The sequence below is a fragment of the Lissotriton vulgaris genome, chromosome 1_1, assembly GCF_964263255.1.
Source record: "Lissotriton vulgaris chromosome 1_1, aLisVul1.2, whole genome shotgun sequence".
Classification (NCBI taxonomy): domain Eukaryota; kingdom Metazoa; phylum Chordata; class Amphibia; order Caudata; family Salamandridae; genus Lissotriton; species Lissotriton vulgaris.
The window spans coordinates 888875913-888896397 of record NC_141685.1 but is presented as its reverse complement, the minus strand read 5'-3'; the positions used below and the strand labels follow the sequence as shown (position 1 = coordinate 888896397).

At 43.1% G+C, this 20485-nt stretch overlaps 1 protein-coding gene across 2 annotated transcripts in view; it reads left to right on the top strand.

Annotated features, from left to right (window-relative positions):
• The window catches only part of IFT56 (intraflagellar transport 56), a 331504-nt gene that overhangs the window by 99423 nt on the left and 211596 nt on the right, over window positions 1-20485 (top strand). For both annotated transcript variants that reach the window (XM_086958844.1, XM_086958852.1), the window contains exons 5-6: window positions 10706-10755; window positions 12289-12434. In XM_086958844.1, coding sequence (XP_086814970.1) covers window positions 10706-10755; window positions 12289-12434 — 196 coding nt within the window. The remainder of the gene's footprint in view (window positions 1-10705; window positions 10756-12288; window positions 12435-20485) is intronic.

The window sequence follows — 20485 nt, the reverse complement described above, 5'->3', positions numbered from 1 at the left end:
ACATCAGTGATTTATTATATCAGGAAGCAGAACGGACCAAGATAGTGTTGTCAACCCAGTGATTCCTAGAGCCACTGGGATGTGAAGCATTGACTGTCTTTGACTGTTCACACGTCACAGAGGAGCACAACACCATTATAGCCATTCTATGTAACATGCCATGGGAAGATCAAAAGGATTCTTGATCTCAGAAAGCACCCCACCAATTTTTGAGGCAAAAGTCAATGTTTTGAATTACTTAACAGGTATTACTGAGACAGCACTTGGCTTGCTCTGCTCCTCGGATCCTCTTTGCAGGCTACATGTCAAGATATTCCTGCAAATCCCCACTATTGACTGTGAGAGCCTCATACACAAAGTGATTCTCCTCCAGCCTACATGTAGGCAGATTGAAGATGAATGCAGAAAGAAAGGATCCACTTCATTGTCATGATGTTTCTAATCCTCCATTTGAGCGTAAGTTTAAAAAATGTGGTCTTCAGCGTTTTCTTTGCAAATTAATTCATGCTTATTGAAATAAATCTTCCAGGAGCTCCTTCTTCAAAACACACAGTCAAAGACTTTTAAAAGGGCTTCTAAAAATTCTCCTCTGCTGTGGAAACCAAATCTTACAAGGGTGCCTAATGCGAATCTCAGAGAATACGTATCTTTCTATTAAACACGTGTATTAGTCCGACCTTAAGTACCGCCTACGCTTTTCTTGGAACTCTCTGGAGGTGGCTGACCTAGAGAGCCCTACAGCACCCCTTCAGACTTTTAGTTCCAGCCCGGAATGCTCCAAGAGGTGCACATGCAAACCTGTCATGGTGAGGGGGTTGGGCTCTGGCCAGGACTCTCTGAAAAGCGGTTTTGACTTCCCGCAGCATGAGGCGCTCACGGGGCAAGGCAGGCTCATCAGCGCCTGGAAGAGGCTGGGTCCACTTTCTTTTTGTGGTTTTGGACTATGTTCTATGAACCAAGTAAGCCTTTTTTATCTTTATCATACCACCACAGTACCTGGCACTTTGCCGCATTGTAAACAAAAATAGGTAAGCAGCAAGCTGGGTATCTGGTGAAATAAGTATCCCATGCAAAGATACCACAGAAGCACCCACCGGCTAGCACCAGTGACTGTACGCTTACAGATATTGACACTTTAATTGAGGCAGTAGAGTCCCTTTTCAATGTAAAAGCCCAAAGCCCCATAAGAAATCAACAAGGGTTCCAGATATGTTCAAGAAGGCTAAGATTCCATCATTAACTTCTTCTGTCACTAATACCAAAGCCATGGACAAAACAATAATTCTTACTCTTGATGCTCTGGGACACTCTGAGTTCTAAGAACCTGGCCTAGTGCAACTAGGGCAATTACCACCCAGTGATCCACCTGACATACCGCAACAACCTTTATCTCCCAAAATGACAACTGTTTCTAATGTGCTGTGGTCCAATAGATGTGCATCTTTAGCTACAGTTGGTGATAGTGATCAGCTTCCCTCACATCCCTCTCATTCGAATAGTTCTGCTCAAACTGACCGTGCTACTCACTAAGCGGTACCGGGTGCTAATAATATGATAAGTACTTCATCATAAGCTGGATATTCTTAAAGGTTTCTTTACTTCATTAATTGATCGGGTTGTTACTTTACAAAGCAAAATTTGATGCTGTGGTTGTTTGTGCACTACAGGGCCTTCGGAATCTCAAAAAGTCCATTCAAAATCTACTACATGGGAACCCGCTTAGTCAAGCCCACAATGCTCCAAACAGAGGCCTGATGTACTGGCCTTCAAGACTTTTTCTCGCCTGGAGGTGATGACTAGTTCCCCTAGAAATGCCTTTGATTCAACATCTACCCTTTGGGCCCATTCTCTTAATTCATCAATCAGTATTTTTAACAGTACACAGGTCATGCACTGGTCCCAAAGTTATAATACATCGTTCTCCGGTCATACCTCGAGCCAGGGTAATTATGCTGGTAGGGAGAACATAAATCTGCAGAATCCCTTGAGTGTTCCAGTACGTCACCTGGAGATTCAGTGCCCTTCAATCATTCAAGCTCAACCATTATCTGTTACCCCTGAGGCTAATTCAGGGAGAACAATGACTCTGGCACCAGAATTAAAACCAGGATCCTTCGAGGACACTGATGCTCTGACAAATAAAGTCATACACTTGTTTCGTATGAAGCATAACTGTTTATCCATAATCAGATCAGACATTATGTGAAGAGATGCTCATCCAATTCATTTGCCAGCCAAAAAACGAATTAATTTTGAACTGCGAAACTTCCATCTCAAGGGGGGACATATGTCTGCAATAAGGCTAAAGCTGTCTCCCTCTCCCACTAGTCCAACTGCGAGTCCCAATAAGTCCTATTTCTAATACATTCGGGCAAGAAATAAACTCTCCTGAGCTTGCAGACACTTCTAACCTCAAAGCAGTCGATAGACGGAGCTCTCGTTTTGTAACTGATGCAACAGCATGTATATAACCCTAGAAAAAACACATCACGTTATTATTGTCGATGCTGATAAACCTCTTTTCCTGGTAGCCCTCTGATCAACTTGTTGGGTTCAGTTAGTAGTATTGCTGCCACGTCACGAGAAGGACTTTCTTGTATCCTGAATACATTAGTTCTCAAGGGTGGTAGGGAGAATTGCCTTGCCCTTGAAAACACACACCCTATTAACAACAGTGGTGTTGCCAGGAGTTCAACCTATGGTAGCTATACGGTTAACCTGCAGGGTGTAGTTGTTAGCCCTGCTGATATACCCGTCTCCTAATTACAGCTGTTTCCAAGGGTGGTGGGGACCCTCAAGCTAGCATTACCATGCTATCTTTGGCATGGTATTAGGTCAACGCTTGTAAACCATGAGTTGCTGGCATATATTGTTGACTGCGATGCCTGCTTGTTCCAAGAGACCTGGGCCACAGAAAATGTGTACATAAATGGGTTCACTTCTTTCAGTGTGGAAGCTCTGATTAAGAATTACCTTTTTAATCCCCACACCTTAATACAGGTAGAGTGCCCTGATTTAATGGGGATTATTGTTACACTCCCTTCCCTTCAGGCATTCAGCTGGCACTCATAAATGCCTATGTAAGATCAACTGTGGCCAGCAAAGAGTCCTCCAGGACGAAGTCCTAGAATTTATCCATTCAAATATAAAGAGAGTTCTTGCAGGAGATTTCAATACCTCCTATAAACCCTCTTCAAACATCAAGGAGTTAAACATATAAGGAGGATGATATGTGGAGTATTCCCTCCCTGACGGGGACCCCTCTGAGTAATTGCTCTGCCACTGCTCTTAAATTAGCATCTATAATGGTGGGCAGAGGATTAAGATCATGCAAAGGATTTACTATCTCAGATCCAGTGAGGGCAGCCACTTTTAAGAGATGCTCTCAATCCAGTGTCATCGATTATGTCCTCCTGGATGTGAGATTGTGGCCTTTACTGGTCAATATGAGAGTGGATCCACGTTTGGATAGTGACCATTATTCTTTGGTTCTAACTCTAGCTGGGGAAGCCTTAAGAAGGCCTTGGGATGTTTGTTATACCATAGTCCCGGAGCCAATTCTGTCTTATAATTGTCGTTATGTTTCCTGGCCTAATGTGATGTCTAACTAAAGGTTGTATTCAGAGATATATGGCTTGTTTGAAACTTTTCTATTCAACTACGTATGGTGTAGTGGACCAGACATTCCTATACTCTATATTCACAACTCATTCTTTAATGAGAAGCAGAAGATCTTTTACAAAGAGGTCTGTCACAAGAAATCCTATCAGGGCTATGTAGTCCAGGGGTTTGACAATGACTGCAAACTGGCCTAACATTCTCTGAGGTCAGTTGTAAGGGAAGCAATAGGTTCGCAATTGTAGATGCCAGGTATAACGATAACCTAACTGAGTAAAGCTAAAAAGAACTGGGATGATAAAATCTGGCCTATTATACTTATAGCTGCTAAAATGAAAGACAGCAGTTTGTTTTGGCATATAGCAGCACAGTCTGACACTGAAAATGTGAGAACTTATCGCCATCATATTCAACCAGATAGTTGGGTTTCCCACTTCTCCAAACTATGCGTTGATGACAATTCTAGTGACTCTTCCTTAAGTTCCGATCAGGCAACCCCTATCAAAGTGCCGCCCGTAGTCTGTGCAGAGGACGCTGGCTCAGTTTTTTTCAGCCTAGAAGATATAGCTAGAGCTAGAGCTATTGACTCGCTAAAATCGTCAAAGGCCCTTGGGCCTGATAAAATTCCTGGTGATTTTATATAAAACAGAGCCCCTAGTTTACACTAGCTATATAAACATAATGTCCAATGTCATCTTGGCTGGTGGGTAGATCCCCGATTCTTGGAGAGCAGCCAAAATTATTGCAATATACAAGAAGGGCGATGCTGGTGCCCCCTATAATTAAAGGCCAATCAGTCTTATTGACAACTTACAAAAGATTTTCAGGTTTGCCCCCCTTTATTGGAAATTTGCTCTGATATCTAAACAAAAGCTCTTTGTGGCTTTTGTTGCCCTTCGAGCCGCTTTCAATCTTATTCAATGTAATAACTTGTGGCGTGTCTTGGCTAACATGGGTGTCCCGGGGAACCTGCTTCAGCTCCTGGTAAAACTCTATACAAAGAACTTCCCACAAGTTCACTGTGGCTGTAAGGAAGAATGAACAAAATGCCCACTTTGAACAAAGGAAAGGTTCCCATTCTTTTTTGTGCAGAGGGTTCGCTCCTCATCTCCAAAACACCTATGGGACTCCAGCTTCTGATAAACAAGCTTCTGGGGTTCTGTACATCTAGGGGTCTGGAGCTTAACGTAAATAAAACCAAGCACATGGTTTTTGGAACAAGCAGGGTTAAGAATTAGATCATCCATGTTGGTGGTGAAGTACTTGAGAGGGTACACAGTTTTGATTATTTAGGGGTACAATTGATTGAAAAATTCAACTGGGATGCACAGCTTACTGAGAACACGTTGCTAATTGAGCATAGATCTAGTGCTATTTTAAGATTGTGTAAAAAAACGTGCTCACGCTCCATATCATCGGCCCTAGAGATTTATCTGGCAAAGGCATAAGTGCTGCACTCTATAGTGCCGAGGTCTGGGTTTGCATTGACTCTCATCAACTGGCTACTGCTGAGAACAATTTTGTGTGGAAGCTGGTCTGTGTACCGAGTAGCACCCCTCGTTTTCCTCTTTTTTTTGACCTAGGACTCAAGAGAATAACTAGTCTGTCTACACTTAAACCTTTTGAATATTGGGTCTGCCTTTGGTCCACACTCGAAATCAGCGACTATAGAGATTCCCTTAGGGACCTAGGTAACACCATTAATGAGAAGAGTGCTATGGATCAATATCTTCTCTAATTGGTTGCATAAGTTGGGCTTACAAAGATTGTGGGTTAAGCCGTAATCCCTTTGTAAAGCGGAGCTTAATGGCTTGAAATATCTCTACTGGGCATACATTCTTGAACAATATACAAATAATGGGGCTAAGGGCCAGTTGACCAACAAGTTCCTAGAGCATAAGCTTTACCTGTGTTTTGAGCCTTTCCTGGACATAATATCTCCGCCATTAGCTAAAAGTCTGTACGTTCGCTTTCCGCTAGGCGCACTCCTGTTGAGATCATATACACACAAATGGAAAAAAAAGAGCTGGCTCCTAGGGTGTACCCAGCTTGTGGTTTGGATTCTGTAACTCTGGTGCACTTATTGTTTTTTTTGCCCAGAGTATCTTGGATCCCTTCGGAAATGGATCCGACCAATTTGTTTGAATATTTGGGTAACTCTGTACCTTGTAGCTCAGAGAACCTTAAATAGTGATACATCTCCTCTAATTGTTTTTGCTGTCAGCAGTTCTTTGCTGAATGTTTGGTACAAACGCAGCAAACTTCTGCTAGCAGAGATTCTGTGATGTTTAGATTATATTTCATTTTACTATGACTTGTACGTAGTGTACATATAAGTCATTTCTTCTGGGCCACATTTGTGCTTATAGTGGAATGTGTTTTGCATCACGCATAAAGTTTTATAATGTCACTTTTCAAGTTAGACCCCTTGTGTATAACATGATTATCATATTCTCAAACGTCTGTGTACCTATTATGAATTTTAGGGTAGTATGAATAGTTTTTAAAATTATAAATTCAAGCAGAATATAATTGATTTGTATATTTTTATTCAAGTGTAATTTAATTGTTTTTATATTTTGTACATTTGTATTTTTTATGTATACTTTGATGGTCTTTGGTTAACCCAATACAGTTTTATTATTATTAAGTACCTTCTTATGTAAGTTTGTATTTTTGATAGTCAAATATTCAGCTAGGGGGATCAGTAAAAGATCAACTTTATCTTGATTAGCATAACCTAATTTTTCAATCCTGTGAGGCTTGTTCTTCTTTTCTCGATAAAATAATTTCTTATTCCTATTTAAACTAGATGGTGAGGCATCTTTACATATGCACTACAGCATTACGTTGCTGAAACAATTAAAACATATCCTTTACAATGCCTTGCTGAGGCGAATGCCTGTTTATAAAGAGATTAAAGCTTCTTGAATAGTCTCTTTTATATGAGTGGTATGAGCTTGTAGGAAAGTGCTTCTTTTTATATGTTCACCCCCCACTTTTTGCTCCAAATGCTGATTGTTAAGACTCTGATAGTCTGGAGTCTGCTGCCCAGGCCACAGTGCCTGCGCTCTCTCCCAAAACTGTTGTTTTTGATTTGGTAATCCCAAATTTACAAAAGCTTTACCCCTTCTAAGTCCCTAGTATATGGTACCAGAGGTACCCTGGGCTTAGGTGGTAAAGGGGCCTCAGGGCTGCAGCACAAGATTGTGCCACCGTGGGCGACCCACGTAACCTACTGACAGCAGGCCTGCCATTGCAGGCTGCAGGAGCTTTGCAAACTGGCATCCCTAAGGAAGGCCTCCTCAGCTCAGGAGGCAGGCTGCATTATATTTAAGGTGTGAACATGTAAGTGCAAGCCTATGTGCCCCTATAGTGGCGTTCACCATTGGAAACCACTTTATGTGTTATTATAACAGTTGAAAGAAATATACAACACTCTCTTATATTTATCTCAAAAGTCCATAACTACGTATAGCACAAATTCAATGGCTTCATGTATGGTACGCCAATGATCATATACTGTTTCTTTTGCACTATTGAATTATCCAATTCCTTCAAATAGCGGAGTCCACATCACTGGATTTTCCTTTTCGACCTAAAAAGAATTATGAACGCAGCAGACAAAGTGTATAATATATTAGCCTCATACTTTTGAATATTTTAAAACCAACTCATGATATCATCTTGTTGAAATGTTAACAGTATTGGCTTGAATGATATCCAACATACATGTCATGAGGAGTTTTGAACACGCCCTGACAATACGATTTTTCTTCCCATTGAATAGAGTTGCGAGGACTAATCTTGGTAGTGGTATGAGAAACCACTCCCAACTGCCTAAGGGACACACTATTTGATTAAGAAACAGTTTGCCTTTTGGTAGGTGGACAAATTCTTTAATAAGTATACACTTTGGGTTTTGAAAATTGGCACATTTTGGAGAAAACTTTCGCTTCTCGTTTCTTTTGGCAAAGGTAGGGTTTTCTCACGAAACAAGTTTTCTTGTTCACAAATTCGAGTGTGTCTAAATACTATTTTAATATTCTCTTTGGTGAATGTTTTCGGGCATTTGCCCCTCTTGTATATATTCACGAATCGACTGATTATTCAAATCTTTCTTTCTTCCTTGTAATTCATATGGATAAAATTGAACAAAAATTAGTGTCTTTAATGTATCCAAAAAAGAATCAATAGGTTTAATAAGAACTAGGTGGTTACGATGCGTGAAATAGATAAAAGGACAATTTTGGTAAAATAAGATTGTACTATGTAGAATACACCTATTTATGTTTGGATACCGTTAACAGATTGCTGATGTAACATTTACTATCTGAGCATTCTTTACTTACGGGGCAGTTACAAATGAAATAAATATCTTGAATTACAACCTTGACAAAGTCTAATGGAAGACGAAACACGTGTTGCCAGTGTTTGTTTTGGGATGTATCATCAAGGATTAATAAAAAGAATCACGTCTTTGAGGAAAATCCAGTGATGTGGACTCTGCTTTTTTAAAACATTTGAAGGAATTGGATTATTCAATAGTGCAAAAGAAACAGTATATGATCATTGGCGTACCATACATAAAGCCATCGAATTTGTCCTATACGTAGCTATGGACTTTTGAGATAAATATAAGGGAGTGCTGTATATTTCTTTCAACTGTTATAATTGTGTTTACCCAACCTTTTGGTTGAGTTGTTGGCACCTCTTGGTAGTAGGTGCAAGGAAGAATGGAAAAGCACCCCGAAAAAAGTATAGATACATGTGTAAAGAACTTTAATTGTTACTGTGAAATGATTCATGATTGTGCGGTTCCAATCCTTTGAAAGGATACACTACTACCTAAACTCTATTAATATTTTATGTGTTAGCAGTCCATAGGATGACATGGGCTGCCGACCGGGCACCCTCTAGATTGGCAGCTCCATTATGGTACCACTAAATGAAAAAAATGCTTGTTTGGTATTAAACAATGGGCTTTCTCACCCCTGGCACAATTCTTGTGACCTGGGTGACGTGGCATGCTCCCAGAGGGCACCTTAGAGGTTACTCCATGGTTGCCCCCAGCTTTACTGTGTTCTGGCTGACCAGTCCACATATTCCTGCACCTGCTTGCTGCCAAGACAAGATTCAGACCTCTTGCCAGGCAGTGTGATCACTCCCAGCAGTCAGAGATAAAAGCCGGGCAGGTTGGAGGTCACACCTCCGTCCTCCCATATTGATAATGAATAGGCACATCAGAGCGGTGAGCTTCAAAGGCTGCACCACCTCTGATATGTATCTGAGCTGCCTTGTGAAAAATAAACAGCTATCCCTTTGCCCCAGGTACGCTTGCAACTGGGCAAGGTGGGGAATCCGCTATGAAGGAGGTATACACCCCCAGGAAGGCTGGCCACACCTCTAGGGTGAGCAGCCTGGTGTCTACACCTACAATTGAATTCTGCCATCATTAGCAGGGTAGAAATAGTGAGCTCTGAATAGGTGACCTACACCCCCTGACACCTGAACCGCTGAACAGTTTACTTCAAAGAAGGACCGAGAGTAGCCCTGTGTCGCTGACAATAGGACCTTGCCTACCAGCACAAAGAAGAAGAGGGATAATTTGTCCCTGAGGCAACAGACTTGGAACTGAGTGAACAACCCTCGTCCTTGGCCAAAGCTCAACAGTCCCGAAGAGAGGGACCCTTGTGGCAAGCCTAAAGAACCCTCAGTCTGACTAGTGGCACTAGCCCCTACACGCTACAGGGAAAATGATCACCGGATCTAAACACTTGCTGTCCTTCGGGCCGTCTGAGGGATCGTTCAAATCCAGGTGGTCCAGTGCATTGTGGGAGTTGTAGGCTCACCTGCCCCGAAGTTTCAGGCCGCTAAGTTACTCCCCTGGCCCCATTGAAGTTCTCAAAGCTTTTTATTATGCTTACTCCTGCCAAGGCTTGTTGGTCGCCAGTCCAGTAACGGACCCCTACACTGTACGCTGCAGCTAGCATCGTGCAACCATCATCTGACGTCAGCAGCTGTGTACCTGTTGTGCTTTTGCATTTGGTTTCTTGCAGCACCGTGTAAGTGGTAAAAACAACACCAGCTGCAGTTCAAGTTCAGCACAGAGGACAGTCAGAACAACTCTGCACCTGGACTCCATGGGTAGGTAAAATTGATCTGTATGTTGGGACCTGGTCCAGGGGCTCGCATTACCGTATCCCTATAAGGATTCCAAGTAACTCGACCTGCAAGCGACCAATTGTCACTAGTGGATTTTGCAATTGACCGAAATATTATTTTGTCTATGTATTTTACTACACTGATTATTGCTTACAAAATATCGAACTACGATTATTTGTATGATATCTTGTTCTTGTTGGTGTCTAAATTAAGATAAAAATACACTAAATTTTTATAAATTGGTGTCAGATTTCTCTTGAGGCATGTCAATTACCTAACGTCCATGTTGCTACTCTGAAATGCTTGACAAGTTCCTCTACTAAAGCTTGACTGCTCTTTGGTACTTTACCAGGACTGAGCTAAGGATTTATTATTAATGTAAATCCAAGGACCATCTTCGCGGTATTGTGATAATATTACATGGTAAGGCCACCCAGCCATACCACATAATTTTCCGCTTTCCTACAGAGCTCACTCTTCAAAAGCTAAAAGATGCCAGAAAGAATCTATTATGTCAGGATGTGTTTGTTGTCATTTACTTAGCCACTACACTGGAACTTGCTACACTCCTAACCGTTGTGAATGATTAGCCCAAGCTCAAGAAGGTAATTAATCTTACCTGTACTTGTAGTTACAGGAAAAACGTTTTTATCCATATGTAGCTAGATGACATTTGTAATCTACTCCATGTGATTATTAATAGTCCCACATTTCCAAAGATCTGGCAGTGGAGGCGGACATTTTGCTGTGTTTGACCGTAGATTTTTTTCTCTGCTGCGTAGCCTTGTTAAGCGCACGTTTGAAGTTCCATCCTGTATCCTGCCACTTTGTCATGCTTTGTATAAACTGATGTCGCATTTCATACTGTTCTCTTGTACACAGTATTGCTGGTCAATAATTACTTCCTTTGTTTTTGTTCTAGCTCCTAAAAGTCGCCTGCAGAACCGCCTCCTTTTCCACTTGGCACACAAGGTACACCACGCTCTCCAGTCCTGCTCCATCCTCTATCTTGGTTTTAGTTGACCTGCCTCACTTTGTTGAGATCTGTGCCACTTTCAATTCTTCCTTTCGTTTTAATCATCAAGGTCAGGCAACACTAAAAGCAACAGGCTTGTAATCTTGTGTCAGTGATCAGAGTCCTTTCAGCCCTAGGAGCAGAGCTACTGAAATTACATAGCAACAGAGGATCAAATTCAGTTGTAGAATTGAACACATTGCATTGTAAGAAATGTCAAAATTAGGCAGCTTTATGTGGCGCATTCATTAGGAATATTACTTTGCTATTTTGAGTTTTTAACTCACAATATTGTCAGGGCAACAGCTTTACCTCCTTAGTACCCGTTTAACCCCCATATACAGCAATCAGCAACTGAAAGGACACCAGTTAATCTTTGTAAAAATTCTGCCGGTGCATAGTATTACATTTGGCACATTTTTCTTTTCAGAACATTTAGTAACTTTTGATCCATTTGAGCTAGAAACATTTATTTAATTGCAAATTATGCAGCAGATGTATTATGTGGCAAGTGTGGTAAACCAAAAACCCAAAAATGCAGAGGATGAAGAATCCAATATTCCAGTAACCTTGCCTATTGGATACCGTCTTGTATCCCCTCTGTCTGTCCTCCGAGCCTGTCCGACCCTGGGCAGTGGCTTTCTTTGTACCTCTTTGCCTGTCCCCATAGCCTGCTTGACCTCAAGGTGACTGCCTTTGTGACCCTTGGGTGAGTATCTGAAAAGTTTTGGCACTCCATCCCTCATCTCCTTGTGTTTGCTTTGCTCACCCTAAGTTGGCAGAGTATGCCTAGACGTGGGTCTCTTGCTCACGTTGCCACTGGATTCAAGCTAACCTGGCTGATGAGTGCTGTTACCCAGAAACTGGTCCCAGGAGGCTTGTTTCCGGTTCAGGGAAGGCCTGGCTTGGCAATTCGGGCTGGACTATTCCCATGAGGCACAGACTGATATTCATATATTTGTGTCTGAACTGCGGTGGCGAAGTGAGCTAAAGGATGATGGTGGATTCAACCCAGATCTGTGACTGGGGTGAGTGTCTGAAAAGTTTCAGCACTTCGTCCATCATCTCCTTGTGTTTCCCTTGTGTCATTCCCATGAGTCCATCAAGCCATACAGGTGACTGCCACGTAACCCTCTGCCAATCACCTGAGCAAATCCAGTCTTAAATGCAACTAATTGTGCAATCCTGTATCGACTTTTGGTAGTGACAGTCCTCAGGGTTTATAGAAGGTTAAGGTTCATTCAGCTTTAGGGTCAACACAAATCTTTGTGGTGTACAACACGTTACATTGGCAGTACTGGCTTAAAAGGACTGCTTTCTTCAGACAGATGAGTGATGGTGCTCTGGCTTCTGCATATATGTTCTTGGCAGATAACTATATTCTGTGTGTACTTGTGCTTCTTGAGCTCTCCAGATTCCCCTCTCATTAGTTTTAGTGGGGACTCAGTGCCTCGTCCACTATATTCACTGACCTCTTTTTTTCCCCTCAGTTCAACGATGAGAAGAAGTTGATGACATATCACCAGAGCCTGCAAGATATCACTGAGGACCAACTGAGCTTGGCGTCAATCCACTACATGAGATCTCACTACCAAGAGGCCATCGACATATACAAACGAATCCTGCTGGACAACCGGTGTGTACTGCACTGTAAAAACCTCTGTGACTATTACCTTCCTCATGCTTTCTGTTGAGTTCCAGTTTGCCCCCTCCCAGATCTCCTAGTACACCATGACATAACTAGATTGCACAAGGAAGCCCTTGAAGATGAAAGGGCCAGTCTCGGAAAATGACAAGTATTGGCATAGCCAATAGGTCTTGCCTTTGGGACATTATAACTGTTTAGCCATGCAGCACATTACCCTGGTCTGTGATCGAAGAGTGGTTTAGCAATACGGAGATAGCAGTCAAATATACAAACACATTTCCAGAATGCATCGCAATGAATATGCCTCTTTTTTCCGCTTTCCATCACCCCGCATGTTGTTACAACGTAGTCATTACAACGACCTTGTTGTTACAACGCATACTATTACCCCACAAGTCGTTAACAACGACTTGCGGAAGGGGGGCGCTGGATGTTGGAATGGTATAATTTACTATTCCAACTCGAGTCTGTGCGGACAGTAGGGAAGGTGTTGGATTTTAAATCCAACACCTCCCCCGGGTAATGGTATGTATTGTTTACCCATCGCAATGCATGACCTGCTCATAAAAGGGAATGGTAATTAGGGTAAAATTGTATGTGGCCCAAACAGCCTTCCCTGGTGTTGCTCATTTGCTGTTGTACTTAGATGAAGCAATTTAGACCTCTATATGTGGAACTCACAACTTTAAAGCTAATGTATCCATGCTACCTGAGCAGAATTAAACTATAGAGATTTTACGGGTGGAAGTGTGAGCATGGCAGAGGCAGGAGAGACATCCTGACTACGTCTGTGCAGGAGGAAGAGTGAGCAAGGCAGGAGAGAAAGCCTGGTTCCACTGACTAGGTGCAGGGAGTGGGGAGAAGAGCGAACAGTTCAGGGACATGCAAGAGAGACAGCCTCGCTACACTGGCCTGTGCAGGGAGGAGAGAGAGAGAGAGAGAGAGAGAGAGAGAGAGATGTGAGCAGGGACATACATGAGCAAAGCACGAGGCAGGAGAGACAGCCTGGCTACACTGGCCTGTGAAGGGAGTGGGGAGAGGAGTGAGCAATGCAGGGACATTCAGGAGAATGGCTATGTGAATACCAGTGCTGCATGGTAACATGCCCTGGCTAGTTTACCAGTATAAAATAACCCTAATCACAGGCCTTCTCCACCGATTACACACCACCTGAATAGATCCCACATGGCCTACCTCTGGAGGTCGAACGTCCATCCCCGCTCCACATCGGTTTATATCCGTGCTTGAGCCTAGGGGCAGCTGACACAAATCAAAGAAAGGGATGTGATCTATTGAGCAGACTGCTGGTTGCAGTTCTAATCCTAGCTTCAAGTCTTTACAATACTGGGTGATCCTCGAACAATCCCTGCATCTCACTGCTCAGCCAAAGCTGTCTGCACTTTGAAACAGTCTATTATTATTATTATTATTGCAATTTGTATAGAGCAAACAGCTACCTCTGACGGAGGTTTCCCAGTGCTGACAGCGATTGCGAGGGGAAAGGTACCCAATGGGAGGGGGCACTAGGGCAGGCTAAATAGCCAGGTCTTAAGAGACTTCCTAAAAAGGGGTTATGAATTAGCCTTACGGAGGTGCTCCGGCATGGAGTTCCATAGAGCCGTGGTTTCAAGAGCAAATGAGCGACTGCCTAGTCTTGCTTTTTTAAAGCGTGGAACAGCTAGGAATCTCTGATGATTTGACCTCAAAGTTCTGTTTTGGGTGTATTTGGGTAGACTTTTTTTTAAGTATTTGGGGCCATTGTCATTGTTGGATCTGTAAGCGAGGGTCCGAGCCTTAAACTGGATCCTCTTTTTTACAGGCAGCCAGTGTAGGCTGCGCAAATGTGGGGAAATGTGATGGCCGTCTCTGTCGGGCGAGGGGTTCCCGAGAGTACCAACTACCTACTGGGCAGGCACCGTGGCAAGAAGTCTTGTTTCTCTAACTTGGCTTTACACAACAGAAGACCACCTCCCTTTCTTTTCACCTAGAAGAACCTAAAGAGTCTATTTGCCTGTCAGGAACGACGACGAATTGTCTGTGGATCGTTGATGTACTCAGTTTGAAGCCGCTGGGGGACCACAACGCCCAGAAGTCTTTGCTTCCTGTGCATTCCCAGGAGGAAGGAGTTCTGACCGCCCAAAAGCACTCAAAAGCGACAGTCACTATCTCGGCGCGGGACGCTCTGCAGTTTGAGGCCGCTGGGGGACCACTACGCCCAGAAGTCTTTGCTTCCTGTGCACTCCCAGGAGGGAGGAGTTCTGCCCGCTCAAAAGCGCCAGTCACTACCGCGGCGCAGGACGCCCTGCAGTTTGAGGGCGCTGGGGGACCACAACGCACAGAAGTCTTTGCTTCCTGTGCACTCCCAGGAGGGAGGAGTTCTGCCCGCTTAAAAGGGACATGCGTGGGCTGCTCCCGGGCAAAGCTCGGGCCAAGGGTGGGCCCGTCCTTGCCCTTCATCGCCAGGAAGAGGCAGGACTGGGCCACCCCCCTAACGCTGACTCTAGACCCGGTATTGACTTCATTGCTGGTCACTTGTGCAAGCTACCAGTGCGAACCTTGCTGACAATCGTTGTGCTTTAACTATAAAGCTCAGAGTTCTGCCGAGTCTGTCCTACAGGGTATATTTTTGTATAATCAAAGATTGTGGTTTTATCTGACTAAGAATAGAATCATTCCCAGGTGTGCTTAAATCGTTTGTTTTAAATTATTACTAATTACTTGCTAATTGATCACCCACCTAAAATCTGGTATGGGTAAAAGGAAGGTGATGGAGGCCATAGGGTCAGGGGGAGTGGGCAAGCGTAAGAAAGTAAAAAGGTCGGATAAACACATAGAGCCCACGAAAAGCAACTGTGTTATGACACGCATTGACAACATCATTAGCGATTGTGAGGAGATTCTTGCTGCTCCTGTAGGCACCAAGTGTGGACTGCTGGGAATTTACCCGGTTGGGCCCCCCGACTCCCCCGAGCCAGCTAAATCCATCCCAGAAATGTTTAAGAAGCACACACCAAAAAAAAAACCCTTTCCCACACCCAGGTACAGGAAGCTCAGACTGAGCAGATAGTTACGCCACAATTTGTCAATGCCATCTAATGATCCTAACTCTGCTGATCACTATGGGGGTTTTAAGATCGAGTGTAACAACCGATTTGCCCCGTTGACGGATATTGATGAGCCGTTAGGCCCAATGAACCTGCAGTACAGATAGGTCCCACTGGTGAAAGTAAGGTTTCCAACATGGAGGCCTTAAACAAAAGATGTAGTTGCTCGCATTCAAGCCAACATCTAGATAGTTTAAAGGCGTATCGGCTTGATTATGGAACTTGTTAGCTCCCTGAAAACCCTGGTTGTGAGGCTAACAGACACATTCCAAACAACAGGCCTCAATGTAGACCTTGGAAGCCATAGACCAACATTACCGTGTAGATCTATTGATAGCATCCCACCATCCACTCTATCATGAGGTATGGGCCCAATGAATGTTCCTTCGACAGGTATAAAATCCAACACTTACAAAACGACTCAGGCAAATACAAATAGAGCACATATTGGAAATCGACAGGAACCAAAGTCATCTGGTCCTAGCCATGTTAGTCTTCGACAGCACCTTACTACTCCTAGTGCCCCAAGGAACCCAAGTATGCCGTTGCTTAAGGGTCTGAATCCTTCAACTTTACATTCAAGCAGTTTCCCTATAGCTCAAGTCTTCCTAATTAATGTTCCTAAAATAACATCAGAGCACTTATATGAAAATGAGCAGGATTTGATAAATAAATGTATCCACTGGTTACGACATGTGAGGAATTGCAGATCAGTCATAAAAAAGACATCTATTCTGTGAAAAGATATATGATCCACGATTTTAGTACTGAATATCTATGTCTTTGGCTAACTACCATTGATCTTGTAGATAACTTAGTATCCTTTGACCTCAGAACATCTCCCTGGCTCTAGCCAAAATAAGAATAAAATATAATCCCCCTGCATTACAAAGTAGGACTGTTACTCAGGCTCAAGTCCTCATAGCCAAAGACGGTTCTGTCTTGGATAAGGTTGATTGATGCCTAAAGGGTGGGTCTATGACATTGCATTATGAGGCAGTGCCAGCCACAAGGGGGGAACCTATTAATTACCAAATTTTGCAGAGCCCTACCACAGTGGTTGATAGCATTACGATTGATCCCAGTCCAATTAACTGGACGCTATTATTAGCTTCTTGGAATATAGCCAGATTAAACTCCAAGACAGTGTCAGTCGATTGGTCATCATTTATTGGGGACCAGGATATATGGGCCTTCCAGGAAACCTGGTCAATAAGCCCAATTTTCAGTCCTGGGTATTTAAACATCTTTAAACCTATTGCCGGCAAAAAGGGACGGCCCTCAGGTGGGCTTACCACATGGGTTAGGCAACATCCAGGCTATAGGGTTGAGGAAATCTATACTGACAGCCCCGACATCCTGGCCATTATCATTCAACCCAGCCAAGGATCCGATATATTAGTTAATAATATCTATGCCAGAGGAATGGTTGGAGGAAAACTTTCTATTACAGTTTCCCTGTTATATATCTTCATAGAAGAACAGAGAGGGAACTATAAACTGGTGATAGCTGGAGATTTTAACTGCACATTTGAGCCCCTTCTCCATGATGAGAATGGATATGGTAATGAAGAGAATGTACAGCGGGGTATTCCATCTTTAAATCTGCCGCCAATAACGAAGTGGACTGAGGCAGTTCTCCAACTTAATATTCTGTGTCTTGAGAGGGGCATCAGGGCAGTAAATGGGAGGACATTATCGGATTGCAAGGGATCTCATACATACTCCAATGGGATAAGTAGTAGTTGGATTGACTACTTTCTTATCAACATGGAGATGTGGTAATGTGTCACTGACATGAAGGTCCAAGAAAGAAGTGAGAGTGATCACAATCCACTCTTATTAAATCTACAGGTTTCGGGGCTAGCCCCACAGCCCCAGATAATTGAAAACGCAACAGCAGATGTCTTTCTTGAGAATTATATGAGAAGATTGAAGTGGGCAACAATTTTAGAGAATGACAAATCCCTAAAGAATATGAAGACCTCAGTAGAACGCACCCTCAAGATCCTTTCCGATCTCGAAACCCAGGATGATATCAATGCAGTGATCACACAGGTACATGAAGATTTGTTTACAGAGCTTAAGAGTTTCTTTATTAAGGTACACAAACCAAGGAATACAGCTATTAGAAAATATGCTAATTGGTATAATAAGGACTGTAGAGTGGCATATCGAAAACTAACACAAGCTATAAAATCAAAATCTATGGAAAATGTAAAGCTAGAGTTAACTATAAGAAAACCCAACTCAAAGCCAAGCAAGAGTCAGATAAAAAACAATGGGAGGAACTTCTGTTGGCAAGTAGAGACAAAAGGATGCAGAATTTTTGTCAGTTGATGAAGTGTAGTTAACTATGTAGCACCAGTTCAGCGGATTTCCCATTATCAAGCACAATTCGCCTCCATAACTGTCAGTACTACTCAAAGTTTAATCCTAAGGTCAGACAAAACTGTAATCTTTGGCCTAGAAGAGGTTGGTAGAGCTTTGGATGCAATACCCAAAGGACAAGCGCCAGGCTTGGATTGTATTCCGGCCGACTTGTTCAGGCACGATAGAGAAAACTAACTAAAATATATCCATATAATCGCGAATGGGATTGCGTGTGGGGCGCCAATCCCAGAATCTTGGCGCTGAAATCATACCAATTTATAAAAAGGGGGACCGCACGTGCCCGCGCAATAATAGGCCAATTAGCCTAATTGACTCACTGCAGAAGATAATGACTAGGCTTGTGTTGAGTAGGATCCAATCTTGGATTGGTGAAAAAGATATTTTATCCCCACCCCAGGCTGGTTTCCGCCAAAAAGTGAGTACTTTAGACCAAGTTTTCAGTTTCATAATGATCTATTGGCGCTGGGTAGTGATAGCGGAGGTTACCTTCTACGCAGCCTTTATAGATCTTAAATCCGCGTTTGACTTGGTGCCGCGCAACAAGCTATGGGAGGTACTAAAAGATCTTGGGATGCCAGTTGAACTTCTTGCATTGATTGTCAGGCTTCATGAGTCCAACTTTGCGCAGGTACAATGGAAGTCGCAGGGCAAGGTTACAGATAGGTTTAAAGTATCAAAAGGGGTCTGGCAAGGGTGTGTCTTGGCCCCTACATTTTGTTCTTTGTTTATTGATAGGGTTATATATTATTTTTTGTCACACCCAACCGATGCCCCCTCCCTTGCGGATGACACTCTCATCCTATCCAAGACGCAAACAGGGCTGCAGCATGCACTGTATAGATTTGAGACCTTTTGCAGTGACTACGAGTTGGTAGTCCATGTGGATAAAACTAAATACATGATTTTCCATAAACACAAAACGGTCCAAGGAAAAGTATTCATGAATAAGGTTGTTGGTCTCCCCAGGCATTGCTCGGTTTCCAGCACTATTTCTGCCCTTCACTGGCTGCCGGTCAGACAAAGGATTACGTTTAAATCGCTCTGTCTGGCCTTTAAAATCATGAAGCTCTCCTCGCCGCCAGCACTTGCCAACTTGCTCATCCCCTACATCCCTTCGAGATCTTTGAGATCGGAGGCTCTTCATCTTGCAGTTTGTCCCCGTTTTAAACTTAGGAGAATGGGTGGCCGCTCTTACCGGGTGCTTGCCGCGGGGTTGTGGAACTCGCTCCCGGTACACATTCAAGCTTTGAATAATCTGTCCGCCTTCAGGCGTGCCATTAAAACTTTTTTGTTTCCTGTTCCTGGGTAGTCGTTCCTCCTTTTTTTTCCCTTTTCCTGCGTGTTATGTTGTAGTATCTGTCTAAGCGCCAGGACGCCCCTTTGCTGGGGCAGCTGTGCGCTGTATAAATAATGTTAACATAACATAACAGTTGGAACAATCTGATGTATTTATATACTTGGGAGTGAATCTGGGCAAGAAGCTAAATTGAAAACCTCAGATAGATCTGATGACTCTAAAGCATGTCCAATTAGCAGGTGCCCTATTAAAAGAACATAGATTGACAAAAACAAAATCGGTAAGTCCAGCCTTAACAATCTACAATGCTAAGGTCAGGGCCTCTATTCTTTATGGAGCGGAGCTCTGGGGCTTCGAAAATGTTTCCTCACTAACTGTAGCCCAGAATAAATTCTTGAGAACCTTAACAGGCCTCCCCATTCCACTCCCCTTAAACCCCTTCATCTCGATTTAGGTTGTAGTACTCTTGAGGACTTGGCTTGATTTAGGCCAGTAGCGCACTGGAGAAGGTTTTGTACTACCCCACAGTTGGTTCATTATGCCGATGCTCTGAAAGACGTAAAATGGGCCGACACATCGAGTAGCATTTTATGGTTACAAAAAATAAAGTATACTCTGGTGGAAATGGGGTATAGACGTTTGTGGGAAATTCCAGAAAGCAATCTATTTCCATCTAAAAAATTATTTAAGGAAGCTTTATTGGGCCATGGTGAAATCTAAGTCCATGTCATGCACGATCAATACTTCCCTTTCTGGTGTTTTTATGGAACACAAACAAGATACCAGGTTCGAGTCGTAATTGGGATTTTATACTAAAGCCCCTGGGGGGAACAGCATTTACAACACAACTTTTACCACAAAGTACCTTTACCACGCAACTTTTACAATGCAAGTCGTTACAACGACTTGCGCTGGGGGGCTGTGTAGGATAGGGAATAGTTTAATTTACTATCCAAAACCTTCCCTACTATCCACGGGGACTGGAGTTGGAATAGTAAATTAAACTATTCACTATCCAGCACACCCCAACGCAAGTCGTTCTAACGACTTGCGTTGTAAAACCTGCGTGGTAAAGGCATGCGTTGTAAAAGCATGCGTAGTAACGACATACATCCGCCCCTGGATAGAAAATTGTACCATTAACTAAGGGTTGGCACACTCCCGACAAAATCCTTTATGCAAAATTGGCAAATCCCACCGACTATCAGATGCGAATCGTGCAATATTCAGGATGAAACAGTTCT